A 12,960-nucleotide genomic window follows, 5' to 3' on the forward strand; every position below is an offset into this window, starting at 1 on the left:
TAACATAGAATGTTGTTTACCTGTTGTTTTCAACAGAAACCACAATACTGGCTTCTTCAGACAAAACCCTTCCTCTCTCCTGTTTTGATGGGAGCATTCCTTCCTCTTTGACATTCGATATGTCGATTATTACGTTGCAACTTTTCAATTGGAAGAGAGAACAAGTTGGTAAATCTAGTAAGTTTTTCCATCACATATCACAAGATCATAAAATAAGTTAAAAAAAAACTTGATGTACCCCGGCTCTTGACTAGGAAAAAGAGAGCAGTAATTATCCTATTTGGTAGAGGATAATCAGTAAAAAGACCTCTACTCTTCATGCATATTCTTTGTAAAAAAGAAAAGATATAATTTTCATATTAATGCTTTCCTTATTATCTTTTTCATCAGAAGTCAATTACAACGATTATTCAATGAAAAATGTAACGATCATTACAAAATTGTAGCTACAATTCTCTTAGATGCGACACAGCACCAAAATTTATAGAGGCCATGACTTTTGCGATGCTTCAAGACCTCTTGACTACAGCAGTGGCAAAATAGGGATGGTGGCTGAAATCGAAAGAAACCTTGAGAGATGGGTCAAGGCTTCCTAGCCGGCAAAGAACAGTGAGAGCAATGCTGTTATGTTCGGCAACCTGCTCTACTCTCCGCAATTCAGACTGCCTATCGGGGTCGTTGGGAAAACTGTTCTTGACCTCCTTGGCTATTCTCTGAGCATCCTTGAAGTAATTATACATCACAAGAGTCTGGAGTACAGGAAAGTTTAAAGTCAATCGAAGATTGCAATGAGCTTGTAAATAGAATTACTAGTAAAAAGAAGCACCCGGAACCTTCATTAAGATTACATTTTGCACTCTCTAACTTCCAGAAATGCTATTTGCACAATGAGATTCTACAAGTATCAATGTGATAGGGCACAAGTACTTAATTAGTAAAAACCTATCGTATCAGTCTTATATTAAAACAGGCATACTCTAGAAGACAATGACAGTTGGTACTGTGACTACCATATAAGTAGACCCCACTCTTGAAACTTTGTTAATTGCCTACTATTTGGCTGTGCAGACCATCCGATAATGAGAAGGGACGATTTACTGTTTTTTCTGCTGTTTGCTCCTAGACATATATGTAGCAATACTTACAGAGAAGCGAACATTCTTAGTGGATTCTTCAAATGACTGATATGAGATGTGATCAGGGACACCGGCCTTTTGGAGAAGTTCAAAATGCTGAATAAATCTCTGAGGCAAGGCAAAAAGAATCAACAATGAGTTGAAGTAAAAAATTACAGACACAATTGATGGGAAGTAAGCTCCATGATGGAGATATAACTTCCTTAAATTTTAAGCTTCGTAATCCATCCCTTCAACTGTTTCTCTTTTTTTAACCTTTGAAAGTATAACCTTGAGAAATGAATGAAATAGAACATTCAAGAATGGAAGCAAGGCCACATACCTCATGATCTGAATTAAAAGGGCTTGGACTCTGAGAGAGCATCCTTTCATTTCTCAAGGCAGCGAGCATCTGCAGTAACAGTATTAAAGAATTTGAAGCTGAATAGTTATTCGAAAGTTGGTTGAGTTGTATCGCAAGCAAATCAATCCAAGCTATTGGACTTCCTCTAGAAACAACTTACCATTGTTAGGCCTTCAGCTAAGCAAATATAAGACTGAAGAAACAAGACTGATGCTGGCATCTGGATATCCCTCGACGTATCCTTAGTGGAACCCTTCTTTTTCTTACCCCTTGTTTTAGCTGGCTCTAACAAGGGCAGTACTAAAAAATGTCAGTGTGTAGCTTGCAATATTGTTGGGTCGGCAAATGATATTAGATATCAGAAACAACTTTGCAAGACAATTACTCATGATTTGTTTCGTGGACAGGATTTAGTCAACAATCTAATTATTTTTAGATGCATGAATGTGATAAATTACATTTTAGTAGCTTCTTACCGGTGGCATTGGTAAATGACATCTTGTGATGCATTCTCTCTGCAAGCTTGATCAAGACAACATAGATATACCAGTACACCATGCAATATTCACCAGGGAGAATAGAGCTCCAACTCAAACCCCAACATGAGGAAACGAGAAGCTATCCAGAAAGTCTGCTCCTCCACCCACACGAGGATCTGTCTCAATATATCCTGTCGACCACTCTGGACAAGATAGAAGATTAGGTAAGATGCAGAGCTGGTAAGATACCATATCAAATTTCCGTATAAACAGTTCCAGCGAATTGAATAGTTTCAATCCCTTCGTTAAATCTAGCATAGATTTGCTAATCTCATAGTCCAATTCCCAGAAAAAGGGTTACACTATAAAACTTTTACTGGAGATGTATTAGTAAAAAACATTTCAATTTGCACCGCCATTAGCAAACCAAGTAATATGCAAAATCTCACAGAGATGCTTGAAGGTCAAAATAAATGTTCCAAATGAAACTCTCATGACGCTCTGGAAGTAGTTCTGACCATTGGTGATATTATCATCACGGGAGATGACTTGGTTGGTATAGCTGAGCTAAAAACCTATCTTCAGCAACAGTTTCAAACTAAAGACTTAGGAAAATTGAAATATTTCCTAGGAATTGAAGTGGCGCAATCACAGAAAGGTATTGTTCTGTCACAGCAAAAATATGTCTTGGATTTGCTCATTGAGATAGGTATGTTGGGATCAAAGCCTCTTGATTCACCCATGGAACAAGGGGTTAAACTGGTTGCTGATGGAGGAGAAATTTTTTATAATCCCGAGAGATATAGAAGACTGGTAGGTAAGCTGAATTACCTTACAGTTATCCGACCAGACATTGCTTTTCCTATTAGTGTAGTAAGCCAGTTTTTGTCTTCCCCTCGTACATCTCACTAGGATGCAGTTATTCGAATATTGAGGTATTTGAAGAAAGCTCTAGGGAAAGGAATTGTCTACCAAAATCATGGTCATATCAGGGTTGAAGGATTTTTGATGCTCATTGGGCTGGGTCTCCAAATGATAGAAGATCAACTACTGGGTATTATACCTTAGTCGGAGGAAATCTAATATCATGAAAAAGTAAGAAACAAAGTATTGTTGCCCGCTCCAGTGCTGAGTCAGAATATAGAACCATGGCACAAGTGACATGCGAATTAGTGTGGATTCAACAGTTATTGACTGAGTTAGGCTTTAAAGATTTAGTACCCATGACTCTATGGTGCGATAATAAAGTTGCAGTGCATATAGCTTCCAACCCTATGTTTCATGAAAGAACAAAACACATTGAGGTTGATTGTCATTTTATCCGAGAGAAGTTGCAGAGTGGAGTAATTCTTCCCAGTCATATTCGAACCAACGAACAACTTGCAAACATCTTCACTAAATCCTTGGGTAATGGAAGGATAGAACATATTTGTAACAAGCTGGGCATAATTAATATTTATGCTCCAGCTTGAGGGGGAGTGTTAGAAGTAAGAAGGGTAAATGGGTCTTTACCAACTTTTAGGGTTTATTTTGATGTATATATATTAAACTTTATTGAATAATACGATGTACATTTCCTCACACCAACAAATGGGAACATTCTTAACCGTAGATTTCTTCCAAGAAAGATGACAGCTCAATTCATGACTGACTTCCTTGGATGTTGCTATGTGGACACTTCAAGGAGATTGGGATTTGGATTTAGACTATTTATGGGTGGCCTTAGACAGATGTTCATTCTCAGACAGAGAAGAAAAGTAATCTATCTTGTCCTGCCTCTACCTTTTCTGGTTACTTTGAGCTAGAGAAATATTATTTTCCTTAGAGAACAAAATTGCTGGTTCATAGCAGCAAATCAGTGCTACACCTTAAATTTCTTGACGCTGTCGCAGATATGAAAGGTCTTTTATAACTAAATTTTGCATTGAATGATCCAAATATGCTCTCATGGTCACGTAGCAGCAGCATACCTGATCAGCTGAAAGACCAGACTCTTCTCCCATCTCTTGTCTAAAAGCAAGCTCCAACTGTTCAAAATGGCATACACAAAATTAATATGCCAACAATCACACACACACACACACACACACACACACATATATAGAGAGAGAGAGAGAGGATCGGTAACTATGGTAAACTTCTGGCATATTTTCTTCAGGAAGACAAATAACCACTTGAGAACTGAAAGCAAAAACCTCGTGACAGATAAGAGGGCTTGTTATATAAGTCTAATGAGAGCTTCCTGCTAATAACTATCCAATCTCATTTCATAAACTGACATTACTTATCACAGGGGATATGACCATATACTTGCAGCAAAAGGCTGAGGTACCTTTGACTTTAGAAATTTGAGCACAGGAAATAAAAAATTTTATTCATAGGGATCAGTAAAGGAGAAAAATGAATTTAACTTGCTAAAGTTGATATATTCATGCGGGAAGGAAAAGGTGTGCCCAAACTTATCTTATACATGTATTATCATTTAACCTTTGGACCTCTCAATTCACCTCCAACCCTTTCCACAGCGCCATCTCCTATTTTTAATTGCTTCCTTCTATTGATAGAATCTTAACCTATTTGATGATAGATCACCCAGATTTCAATTTAAAAAAAGCATATGTCACAAGAAATCAGTAACAGAACAGGCATTGTGAAGTTTGGATCAGTTCCCCAGTGAAATTGAAGATATCGCCAATTTGCACTATAAGTTATTAAGGGATATGTGGCAGGAACCTGTATATGAATAACCCGCCAATCTTGAAGGATTTTTCCAAGCTTCCGCCTTTGCCATGCAGCATTTGTACTAAGAATTTTTAGTAGGTTGATCACTAACTGCATTATAATAATACATTATCAAAGCCAAGCTTTCAATGAATGCCTTTTAAGGACAAATAGAAGAAGACTGAAGAAAGGATCAATCAGCTTCTGAATCAGACATTTTTCCTTTGGGCAAGAATTAGCTTTGGGCTGAGTAACAGCCATTAACTGCTGCTCTCTAGGTGGCGCTCATTCATTGTTGCACTCATTGTGCAATGCACTCAACCACTCTATTTCCTTTTCTTTTCCACCATTTTCCCCATTCTGCCCTCACATCTCTCTCTCTCTCTCTAGCGCACGCGGGCCCACATGAACAGACCAACAAACAGAGTTCTTTGAGACTTTGACCATTCAATGAGCTCCACCACACATCAGTCAGCCATAGCACATCCTCTGCCTTTTGTCACCACGAAGAGAAATGATGGGTAGTTGCATCCAACAATGCCCTACACAGAAGCCACCATAGATCTGAGTTTGAGCTCCATGCATGAGCTAAGCTCAAGCCTAGATCTGGGGTCTACAGTGAGGGCCACGGTGGAAGAAGTGCTGCGACTGCAATATTTTTTTTGGGGGAGAGAGAGATTGAGGGAAAATTAGGGCTTAGGGTGTTTTTCCACAAAATTATTATGTGGTTGGGTGCATGAGTATATGATGCAAAACACCAATAAACAGGCTACAACTAGTGAGCAGCAGCCAATTCTTGCCCTTTTCCTTCAGAACTTTGTCTGAGTCATCATGAGTTTCAGTTGATTCCTTGATTAGACTTCTATTTTTGCTCAGTCATTTAGTTGTCACGTGAATTTCTTGCAAATTGCTCTTGCCTGCTTTAATAACTCCTATTCCCAATTTGTTAAAAGGAGTAGTTGTTCAATCCTCACCTGTCCTAGTTGTACCAAACATTCTCCATTCTGAATATCATGGTTTCTAAGGATTTCAGGCAAGCCTGCAGCTTTAGTAATCACAGCAAAAATAGGATCCCTCCCATACAGCTTACCATCTTGAATCAGCAGCGTCTGTGAGCAAGTGAAAAGCTCCAATCACTATTTAGTGAAAAGAATAACAGCAGTAACAGCAAATCATTTATTAATAATGGCAAAACCATGTCAGCAAACATCTGAAGTGCCAGTTGTTAAGGATAAAATAAAGGTAAAGAAATACTTGAGTTGTTAGATTCTCAACTGGTTAATGCTTCAGACATCTCATCACATTCTTTCGACTCCATCAATCCTCCCTCACTTCTCCAATAAGGCAGAGAAACAGCCTTCAAAATATAGACATCTATTCATGGTTGCCACTCAGAACTACGTATTTCACTCTGAACTAAGATGCTAAGGAGACATGCCTCATAAAAAATCAGTGGTATATCTAATAACACTAGATCCTTTTATCATGTCACCTGATAAATTTTTAAATCTTTCTCCCACTTCAGATTCCTAAAATTATTCATTCAACCGGAAATTAGCATGAGAAATCATAAAAAATGACATCTCACTACATAATAAATATCTTTTTATTTTTGAAGTATGAAAAGTAAGGACTCTTCTTGGCTTTTTGTTAGCAAGAAAGCTACCATGCATCAGGTAAAATCTATAAAACATTTTATAGTGGTTAATGTTCTGCCAAGAAATGTTTTACCGATATAAACTTTTCCCATGAAAAGAAACAAAGCCTTAACATAGTTTGAAGATAAGTTTACTCTGCATAACTACACCATACTAAAGAAATGACATGCATAGCTCAACCTCTAATGGCCCTTCTCCATCTTTTCCCCTTAAAGCTATAGATAACGCTGCATCTTCCTATATAGGTCTTGTTCCTACCAGCCAACTAAGTCATGTGGGCATTTACCTAGTCATAGCAACACCTTTCTTTCTCCCAAAGAAATCTTCATTATGGAAAAGGAGTTGTGAAGCATAAAGGAATCATAAGCAGAAACACTTCAAAGGCATTTAACATCACAACCAATCTATTAGTCCAGATTCCTCTCAAATTATACCTTGGATAAAACAATTATAAGGAGTGAATATGATAGAAAGAGCCTAATTGCCTGTGCAGAGACAATGAATGTCTTTTCTTTTATCTACATGCACATGTGTGCTCCACAGAGAGAGAGAGAGAGAGAGAGAGAGAGAGATTTAAATAAAAAAAAGAAAGGTCAACCTGGAGATGTGCTCTTGAAACCAAGTCAGGATGAGACTTTTGAAACTGAACCATGAACTGCAGGATACCTTCCAGGGAAGCATCCAATGAGAAGGAGCATATAATGTCTAGATCGTGAAGAAGTTTGACAAAATAGTCAACAGCCTAGCAACAACAAAAAGAAAATTGTTAATATAATAATTTCTTGATGTGTTAATCTAAAATCCTTCGAATCCTCACCTCACTCCAGCTCAGGATTTTAATAGAACGTGGTGGAGTGGGGGCAGATAACCGAGTATTTATACTAGCATCGAATCCCACCGGCTGACGACCTGAAGCCGTTGTTTTATCTTCCCCACTATTATGAGTTCCATAATCGTTGGACCGCAGGACTTCTGTAGACTTCCGGATGATTTCCAGTTCTGATAAGCAAGAGCTAATATGTTTTCGTGCCAACTGCAGACCCCTTCCTTGAGGTCGCTTTAGACACATAAGGACATGGTAGAAGTGCTGTGAAGCAGAAAAATGTGAGAATTTAAGTAGTAATAGTTTAACTGAACAAATAATTTCAAAACAAATGAGAAAAATTAGTGGATCATCTCCATATGAAAAATCAGAGGTACAGGCATGCATCTTATCCGTGATTAGCACTTATAAGCCTCTGAATTGTCATAATAAGAGAGTGATGCTATTTTAATTTTGCAGACATGAAAAGAACATATGGAAAACTATAGACACTAAACAATTATACAGATCACTCATCATAGTAAGGAATCTGAGAGTGATAAATCTGTATGCTCAAATAACCCCAAATGGCCATAGCATTAGTCTGAAAAACACAGGGCAAGACCTTACGAAAGCGCAAGCGGCAGAGTATGGCTTTGCAATAGCCTTCTTCCAGTGCAGGATTATTTTGTAATGGCTCCAGATCTGCATAAGACCCAAGGAATATAGCCAAGTAAAAAGCTGCTTTCCCCTTGATTCAATTATAAGATAAGCTTCATACCTTCAACCTATACTAAGTCTTTCATAATGGGAAATATCCACCTATTACATTACATTGAAGTTATACTGAATTGCCGGTACGATTGTTGACTTCAGGCTTATCTGCAGAGTCTCTATAAAATGTCTACTAACACCACAAGCTACTGACTCTACAACTAAAGCGGCTACTTTGAAGTTTGCAAATATGAAAATTTAGCATGTGTATAGATAAGTATCAGGAAGTAATAGCACCCTACTTACTGACCTTCAATCACTTTCCTTCCCGATGATGGAGCTTTACAAGCGCGCAATTGGCGAGCTATTGTTTCTTCAACAGCATTTAACATAGATAAGCACTTTTCGTCTTCACCAATCAGAGGTAAGCCATATGACATAGTGAAAAGGTCCTCTTCCTACCACAAGAAAACAAAATACTTAGGTTGGAACCAAATTTTGACTAGCCACGAAAGCATAATATCAAATTTTCAATGATAAATGAAATGTAATATCAAGCACCAAGGTATAATTTGACATGAGTGGATGCTCCGGGAGATGCTCAATTTTTTTAAAAAATGTTAATATTTCTTTTGGCTAATACATATAAATTGTAAAACTGACAACAATAAACTAACACTGCATTTGTACGATTTTCATTAAGACAAATGTATATTTTTCAATAAGGTTATGAGATAAAGAATTAAGTATATTCTCAATGCCAGTTTATTTTTATTAACTATCATAAATCGAAGTACATCTCGAGTAATTACCACATGTATCAATGGATCAGTACATGAGTGTTACTGTTTGTGCAGAAATAAGCCTTAACTTCGGATTTGTTTGTCTACTCAATGTAAAAAACATTGGGAACAGAAAGTTCAATTTTACCCACTTTACTTGTATATTAGATTAGATATAATAAAGAAAAAGTAACTTCTGCAAACAAGGAATTCAATATGTTGTGCAAAGACAAGTATGATGGCCATACCCATGCAAAACTATGCTAAGCAAAAACTTCTAGTTTGGAAAGGACGCCTTGAGGTTTCACCCTAGAACAAATATGAATCAGTTCACGGGGAGAAAAGTTCAATGAAGGTAACAAACTGTTTGTTCAGGTGCAGAAGAAGGGTGGTCAAAGGTAGGTATATAAGGGTGGGACAAAAGTAGGTAGGCCTCCCTGCATTTCAGAGAGGCTTTTCAAGTGACTTGCATGTTACCGCCAGTCATAATAATTCCACCAGGTTCACTCTCTAAAATTAGATCTACAAGTATAAGAAAAGAGATACAGTCGAGCAATACTTATTTTTAGGTAAACAGAGGGACAAGGAGCTGCTTAAATACTTTACTTCATGTGTTCGTGCATCTGAGACAACCGATACAACGGCCTTGCATGTTGCACGTATAATTCTACAGTAAGAATGCAATAACGCATGCGATGATGTCCTTTCAGGCCTCAGAAGATAGATGCAAGAGAAGACTGTTTGTGCTAGTGAATGTCCCTTATGCCATGTGCCCTGCCATAGAAGATAACAGTGTAAGACCATAAGAAATATTGGACTGCGCATAATACCTTTTTAATGCACAAATATAAACATCAAACATGATGGCAGAGGAACAGGAAGTGCAACATCATCATACAGGTCCCTGAAAAACCACAAATGTGCTCCAAAAAAAAAAAATATCTGAATACGGGAAAATTCAGCGTGACTTAAGAGTTAACATGCAATTATATTAACAGCAGATACTGGTCCATCTTTGAATACCTTGGAGATTGGAGAGAGATTATCAAGCAAATCCAAAGATCATCTATATCAAGGTATCTTATGATGTTAGGTAATTGTTCCTTAGATCAAGATGTTTAGTCCAAATTGAGGAAAACAAGCACCTATGCTCAGAATATAGAAAGCTATGAAAGAAGAATAGAAAGAGACAATAGTGTCCTAGAGATGACACAGAGCTGAAGACCAGAATGTTATGGCACTACGAGTACAAGATGATCTCATGACCTTTTCTATAAGAGAGCAACATTAGCTTGTACAAATTTTCTTTTTCAAAGATAATTAAGACTTCATTAAGCAGGGACCAATGGGGTACCACCCCTCTACAAGACTGCTTCTGGTAGAAGCCACCCATATACAAAAGTATGCACGACAGACTGTTTCTAACATTTCCGACAAAGTAGATGTATGAAATGGAAGTTTCCTGCTATACCAACATTGAGGAGTATACAATTAATTATCCCCAAATGAATCCCAAGAAGATTCAACTCCTTGAAATGCCCCTGTGTTCCTTTCTCTCTCTCTCTCTCTCTATGAGCCAAAAAATCAATGTTGAACGGTACTCCGATGAAGAGAAGGCTCAAGAAAATAACAAAATCGCTATGCAGGAGAACATGTAATTTTGTCATGAGACCTCACATCAATTTTTTTTTGTTTTTTTCAATGGCGTGGGAACATGTTAGTAAGGTTAATAAAATGTTTAAAGCTTCAACCATAATGCAACTAAAGAAGACTGTTTTAACAGGTTATTCTGCAATCACCTCGCATGCTAAAAGATGATCCATGATATCGATTGTGCACTGGATATCCACAGTTTTATCAAAGCTGATAGGGACGGGAGCGGCACCATTTTCTATGGCTTCATCAACTGAGTAGTATCTGCACACCATACCTGAATCCATTTTTGGGTCCATTATCTGCTTACATAACAAAATTAATTAATATGCTAGCATTATAATGAAACAAACCCCGACGGTGCCAAAATGAAGATCATTCCAAGTGAACTCATTCGAATAATCAAATCCAATGACCACATAATAGACAATAAAAAGTAATCAATACCTCCAATGCTGACATAGCTGCAAAAAGATTAAAGTTATCACCATGAATGAGTTCCCCCTCTTGAAGATCTGCAGCCCATTCAAATAGATTTAGAAAAGTAAAAAAAAAAACTGATGATGGACATGAATGAAATCTAAGATTCCATTTTCTAAATTCAACACAGAATGGGTTAGTATTCAACCATAATCAGTTGCTTCATAAATTTAGTATCACAGAATCTCAATTCCGCAACAAAGGAAATGAAAAAGACACCAACCAAAGAAAACAGTAGAAATTCTTTCTCAGTTTAATATTCTCTGCCAAAAGCAATGGAAGCAAAACCTGCCTATGCTATCCTGTTTAAAATGTAAATTTTCCCAGCATTAAAGCTGTCTTATCCACCAGCCCACTTCTTGTTCTAACAAGTATGTTAATCTGCCTTTATGAAGACTAAGCAAGTTGTTTGCCTTCTGTTAAAGAATTATACCATAAGGCACCAAATGGCTGCCAAGCCACCCCCCTCACAGATTATTTGAAGATATTCTAATATGCAAAGCATGCATCCTTAAAATGCAGCCGGTTATCCAAGTGAAATGAACTTGTAGCCATCTACTGTTTACAAAAGAGACACCTACAAACTCCTTTCCTTCCACACTAACTGAAAAATCATAAGAAAAAATATCAAAATGCATGCCTTCAACTAAAATCTCTTCTCTGGTGGAGGAAGATAAGAGATTCCCTCCCATTCAACTTAAGACCCCCACTGAATTAGTTCTCATGCAACTACAAACAACACTCAGTAAAAGGCCACAAAAAAATTCAATAGTCGCCCTCATCAAACATATCCTAGGGTAAAGAATCCATTCTCCATTCGCTGCAGAGAGGCACAATTAAGCTAAAAGCTCAACCCCACAGCCTCTTAACAATGGAAAACAAGCATACATCGACATCTTCTTGATCTTCTCTTCCCCCACCAAGTCAACCAAACCAAAACTCCATATTTCAGAGTGCAACTTTCCATTGATGCTTACTCAACAGACTGACCGACCTAACCCTGCAAACTCAAATATCAATGACCAATACTTCGATGATGCTCACACCACAGTAACTCAAATTAAGACCGAAAAATGAAACCACGAGCCCTTTTTCTCCTATAACCTGCTATCCAATAACCATGTCGGCAAAGCATCGAGCACCGACGTCCCCAGTTGCACAAGATTGAATCACAAAGCGTGCACCGAGAGATAACACTCTGGAGTTGACTCAAATTGACCCTCTTCCTTCCAACTCCAAACTCATCAAACGGCACCAACGTCACTAATAACTAGACCCAACATCCAAAAAAGCCACCTTTCCACATCATCCCCACTTCCCAGATGGCATTGTTTCCGTAAGCATCGCAAGCAAAGCATTAGGGCAAAGGGGGGATGGAAACGCGACGACGACGACGGACTAACCTGCGCAGGCGGCTTCGAGGAGGGGCGACACGTCGGCCCAGACGGAGCCGTCGCCGGAGGGGATGGAGGCGGGCCTCGGGTGGCCGTCGTGGCGGCCCATGGCGGCCGCCGCCGCCGCCTCCGCGCGTCTCTCGTCCATGGCACGGCCTTTACTACTGCCGCGCCGGAATCGCTTCCGCCGCCCCGGTCGTCGGCGGCGGCCGGTCGCGTCGATCGGGAGCCGGGAAGATCGGCGAAGCTGGAGAGATCTTTCGGCTTCGTCGCCGGTTCCGATCACCAATGCGCCGCCATGGAAAGGATGGGGGAATGCTTTGGGGAACGGGTCGGTGGGGTGGTCTTTTTTAACGTTAAGAAGCGAGTTCAGTTTCTAGACCGTGGCAACTTGCAACTATGGCAAGGAAATGGAACTCTAGTATTTGCAAATGTCATAGGGTTCCCTGGGGAAAGAATCCAGTGTAGATTCTTCTTTATCTCTCTCTCTCAAAAAAAAAAAAAAAAAATTTATTTCCTACTTTTTGGACAATTGAGTGGAAGGGAGTGGAGCCTATTCGACTCAAGAACTGAACCGGTTTATGTTTGGTGTAAAATCGAAGTCGGGGGAAAAGGGGTTGGGGTTCTCGATTTCATAGCGATGATGGGTTTCGATCATTGAAAACTTGGAAAATCCATTGAGGATTTGACCACCATGACATGAGTTATTCGCCCTGTTTTCCTAGAGCAAATGTTATGCTACTTAGAAGTTGGTTCGGATTTGAATGTAAGCCTACTCCACGAATCGATTGTAGAGTC

At 38.8% G+C, this 12,960-nt stretch overlaps 1 protein-coding gene across 1 annotated transcript; it reads right to left on the minus strand.

The window, feature by feature from the left end:
- Window positions 1-348: 348 nt before the first annotated feature.
- On the minus strand, window positions 349-12,577 carry LOC104445415 (N-alpha-acetyltransferase 35, NatC auxiliary subunit). The gene is given in 17 exon segments (XM_010059316.3): window positions 349-749; window positions 1,146-1,244; window positions 1,459-1,527; window positions 1,640-1,764; window positions 1,956-2,052; window positions 2,054-2,161; window positions 3,929-3,985; window positions 4,692-4,790; window positions 5,654-5,788; window positions 6,936-7,079; window positions 7,155-7,424; window positions 7,765-7,844; window positions 8,164-8,311; window positions 9,242-9,409; window positions 10,435-10,590; window positions 10,736-10,803; window positions 12,172-12,577. Coding segments are annotated over 17 exon segments (2,202 nt in total). The 5' UTR covers window positions 12,311-12,577; the 3' UTR covers window positions 349-509.
- Between the last annotated feature and the right edge of the window lie 383 nt (window positions 12,578-12,960).

Source organism: Eucalyptus grandis, chromosome 3 (genome assembly GCF_016545825.1).
Source record: "Eucalyptus grandis isolate ANBG69807.140 chromosome 3, ASM1654582v1, whole genome shotgun sequence".
Taxonomy (NCBI): Eukaryota; Viridiplantae; Streptophyta; class Magnoliopsida; order Myrtales; family Myrtaceae; genus Eucalyptus; species Eucalyptus grandis.